Here is a 3451-nt window from a genome sequence, read left to right on the forward strand (position 1 = left end):
GGGCGGGGGCGGGCGGTGCGCGCAGGCGCAATGCGAAGCGCCGCTCTGTCTGAGGGTGGGCGCATGCGCGGTAGTCGCGAGCATCATGGCGGGACCGGGGTTGGTGGCGGGCGACGTGGTGGTGGACGCGCTGCCCTACTTCGATCAGGGCTACGAGGCGCCGGGCGTGCGCGAGGCGGTGAGTGCGGGCCGGGCCGAGGCGGTGCGGTGCGGTGCGGTGCGGTGCTGCGCGGCTCGTTCCCGCCTGACGCCTCTGTGCGTTAGGCTGCGGCTCTTGTGGAGGAGGAGACGCGGCGCTACCGGCCCACGAAGAACTACCTCAGCTACCTGCCGGCACACGACTGCAGCGCCTTCGAGGTGAGCCGCCTCGCCCCGTGCCGTCGCGCCGTCCCCCCACCCGCCCCTCACCGCCCTCTCCCCTCAGACCGAGATCATGCGGAACGAGTTCGAGCGCCTGGCGGCCCGGCAGCCCCTGGAGCTGCTCAGCATGAAGAGGTGAGGGGTTGGCTGGGGAGGAATGCGGCGCGGAGCTCCGGGCGGGATCCGAACGGCGCTGCGTTTCAGATACGAACTGCCGGCTCCCTCCTCCGGGCAGAAGAACGACATCACGGCGTGGCAGGAATGCGTTAACAACTCCATGGCGCAACTGGAGCACCAGGCTGTGCGCATCGAGAACCTGGAGCTGATGTCCCAGCACGGCTGCAATGCTTGGAAGGTGTACAATGAGTAAGGCTGAGGCTGGAATGACAGCCCGTGAAATGGGGGTTGAAGGTAGAAACGCTCTCCTGCTGATCCTCTTCACCAGAACTCACTGTTGAAATGGCTAAAAAACATGTGAGAGTGTAGCTGCAAGAAGCAGTGGGGCTGTTGCGGACAGGGAGCATCGATGATGCTTCAAAGGAGCGTCAGCTTAACTTTAAAGAAAAGTGAAAAGAATGCAAACCATACCTTTGTGAGAAGGCTTAGGGGCTGTTCAGCTTAAGAGTAGAGCTCTGGGTGGAGGATCTGGAGGTGCTGGAACAGCTGCCCAGAGAGGCTGTGGATGCCCCATTCCTGGAGGTGTTCAAGGCCAGGTTGATTGGGGCCCTGGGCAGCCTGGGCTGGTATTAAATGGGGAGGCTTGTGGCAGGGGTTGGAGCTTCATGATCCTTAAGGTCCCTTCCAACCCTGGCCATTCTGTGATTCATTCTGTGATCTGCTGGCTTACATACATTTGTCAGATGGAGAACTGTTTGTGCGCAGGCAGTGTTACAGAGTGGGGAAAAAATGCTGGTTACAGGCGAGCTTAGTGTGTAAAGCAGAAGATTGGCAGTAAGGTGATGAGATACTTCAGTACTGTTCTAGTGGAAATAGTGTGAGCTTACAGTAACAGTCTTGAAAATAAAAAATCACCACCAACTATCAGATGTGGCTTTATAACACTGTGTGTCAGCAAGGGTTGAATGTAGTGATTATTAAAGGTGTCTGTCTTAAAGCTGCGTATGTTGTAATGCTATCAAGTTGCCATAACTTATAACCTTCAGGAGTGCAGGGCACAGACTGTGCTGAGAACAAACGTGCTGCTTGCCCTTAGTGGATGGTTGCATGCTGAACTCTTCTGGAATAGTTACATGGGAGGTTGGTTAAATGGGTCTAACCTAGTAACTGTATGTTTTTCTCGTGCTTTGCTTCCATTCTGCTATTAGACATCTGGTTCATATGATAGAACAAGCCCAGAAGGAGCTTCAGAAGTTGCGGTGAGTGGTTTTTCATAGCCTCATACTGAAGTTGGAAGGAATATAGAAACTCCCCACCCCCTCAGCTCTGAAAGAGCCATGTTTATGCTGCTGTAGTGGTCCAAGGAAAGAAGATTCACCTTCCCCTCCCTCCTTCCCTGTTACATTTACGACGTCTATTCCACTCAAAGTCTGTGGTTGTTTTTCTTTGTTGTTTTTGTCTGAAGCACTGCTTTGAGCAGAATTAATCGTGGTAGAGACCTCTCTCAAATGCAGTCATGTTTCCTTTTCACTGCTGGTACCATTTTATTTAGCATGCAGTTGGCTCAGCTTGCCTGATATTAGGTTTTGTTTTCAAGTGAATGCTTTAGCAAGTTTACTAAATTACTGAGGGACGGAGGTGTTTTGTTGAAATGATGTTTTTAATCTTCTGTTGGGATTCTGAATGTTGTATTACTACTTTGTGGTGGTTAGATGCTGCTGCACCAGTGCTTCCTGGTGGGTAATTCCAGGACAGTGAATTTCAAGCAGCAGATTTAAACATTCTTGAATAAATGAGACAAAGAAGAAAAAAAAAAAAAAAAATCATAGGTCTCTGTTTTTGTTTTTTTTTTTTCCTCAGGAAGAGCATTCAGGATCTGAACTGGCAACGAAAGAACATGCAGCTCACAGCTGGAGCTAAGCTACGAGAAATGGAATCCACGTGAGTAGCTGGAATTTTTGGTACACCTTCCAGGAGTGTTTCCTGTATAGAATTCCCTTATGGAGAACATCATCAGTTTTTCTTTACTGCCATAGCAGATCATCAGATGGCTGCTGTTGATTTGCAGTGTTTTAGAGGGTGTATAGTTCAGCTCTGTGTAATGGTCACTGTGAATGGGTGACCCAGTGAGTGACAGCAGCTTGAACTTCTTGTGTGGATTGTTTCTGAAACTCTTCTTTATCAAAATATTGGACATCAGTGTTTTTTAGCATCTTTTTCTTTACGACATTTCATTTCCTGGATTATATGTTGAAGTTTAACTGTTGAAAACATCTTTTTCTAACCGTGGTTGTTCAGATTACTCCTGGTGTCAGCTGTGTCACATACTGAGACAGATGCTGGTTGTTTGTGTCCTTGTGCTTTACCACAACTTGCTGTCCCACTCTTTTGATTTTGAATCAGAGGATTGTTGTAAGCCCTGGTAACACCTGACAGCTTTCTTAAAATTGTTCCCTTCCAGGTGGGTGTCTCTTGTCAGTAAGAACTACGAGATTGAACGAACAATTGTGCAGCTAGAAAATGAGATTTCCCAAATCAAACAACAGCACGGGGAAGCGAACAAGGAGAACATCCAGCAGGACTTCTGACAGCTGCTCTCTTCTGACCGCTGCTCCGTGTTTTTGCATTTCCTACTGTGCTGTAATAAGCTTTGCTTTGCCCAATAAAGGCTGGTCCTCTCACCACGTGGTTGATGCGTATTAACGACAGTTCAGCGCCGTGCCGGGACCTGGCTGCGACCTCCGCGCGCGTGGGGGCGCCGTCGGCGGCGGCCAATCGCGATTCACGCCGGAGCGCTCGTAGAGGCGCGCGCGGCGCTCTAGCCGGCGGCGCGTCACGTGACATCGCGTTTCGTCTGTCCGCGCACCGCTTCGCACCGGGCGGCCACGCCTGCGCGAGCCCCGGACCCGCCCTCCCGCTGGGGAGCGCGCACGGCGCGTTGTGACGCTGTGCGTGCGCGGAGCGGGGAGTCGGG

General features: G+C 51.5%; 1 protein-coding gene across 1 annotated transcript; it reads left to right on the forward strand.

Annotated features, from left to right (window-relative positions):
- The first annotated feature begins 36 nt into the window (after window positions 1-36).
- Window positions 37-3158, forward strand: BCAS2 (BCAS2 pre-mRNA processing factor). Its single transcript, XM_052698203.1, has 7 exons — window positions 37-178; window positions 265-357; window positions 425-495; window positions 565-726; window positions 1686-1736; window positions 2338-2418; window positions 2939-3158. The coding sequence occupies exons 1-7, from the start codon at window positions 86-88 to the stop codon at window positions 3063-3065; spliced, it is 678 nt and encodes a 225-aa protein (XP_052554163.1). The 5' UTR covers window positions 37-85; the 3' UTR covers window positions 3066-3158.
- The last annotated feature ends 293 nt before the right edge of the window (window positions 3159-3451 follow it).

The sequence above is a fragment of the Tympanuchus pallidicinctus genome, unplaced genomic scaffold (assembly GCF_026119805.1).
Source record: "Tympanuchus pallidicinctus isolate F22 unplaced genomic scaffold, pur_lepc_1.0 scaffold32, whole genome shotgun sequence".
Lineage (NCBI taxonomy): Eukaryota > Metazoa > Chordata > Aves > Galliformes > Phasianidae > Tympanuchus > Tympanuchus pallidicinctus.

Coding starts and splice junctions, on each gene's coding strand:
- BCAS2 (XM_052698203.1), top strand. CDS start 86: ATGGCGGGACCGGGGTTGGTGGCGGGCGACGTGGTGGTGGACGCGCTG. Junction 1,737..2,337: donor AAGGAGCTTCAGAAGTTGCG/GTGAGTGGTTTT, acceptor TTTTTTCCTCAG/GAAGAGCATTCAGGATCTGA. Junction 2,419..2,938: donor CTACGAGAAATGGAATCCAC/GTGAGTAGCTGG, acceptor GTTCCCTTCCAG/GTGGGTGTCTCTTGTCAGTA.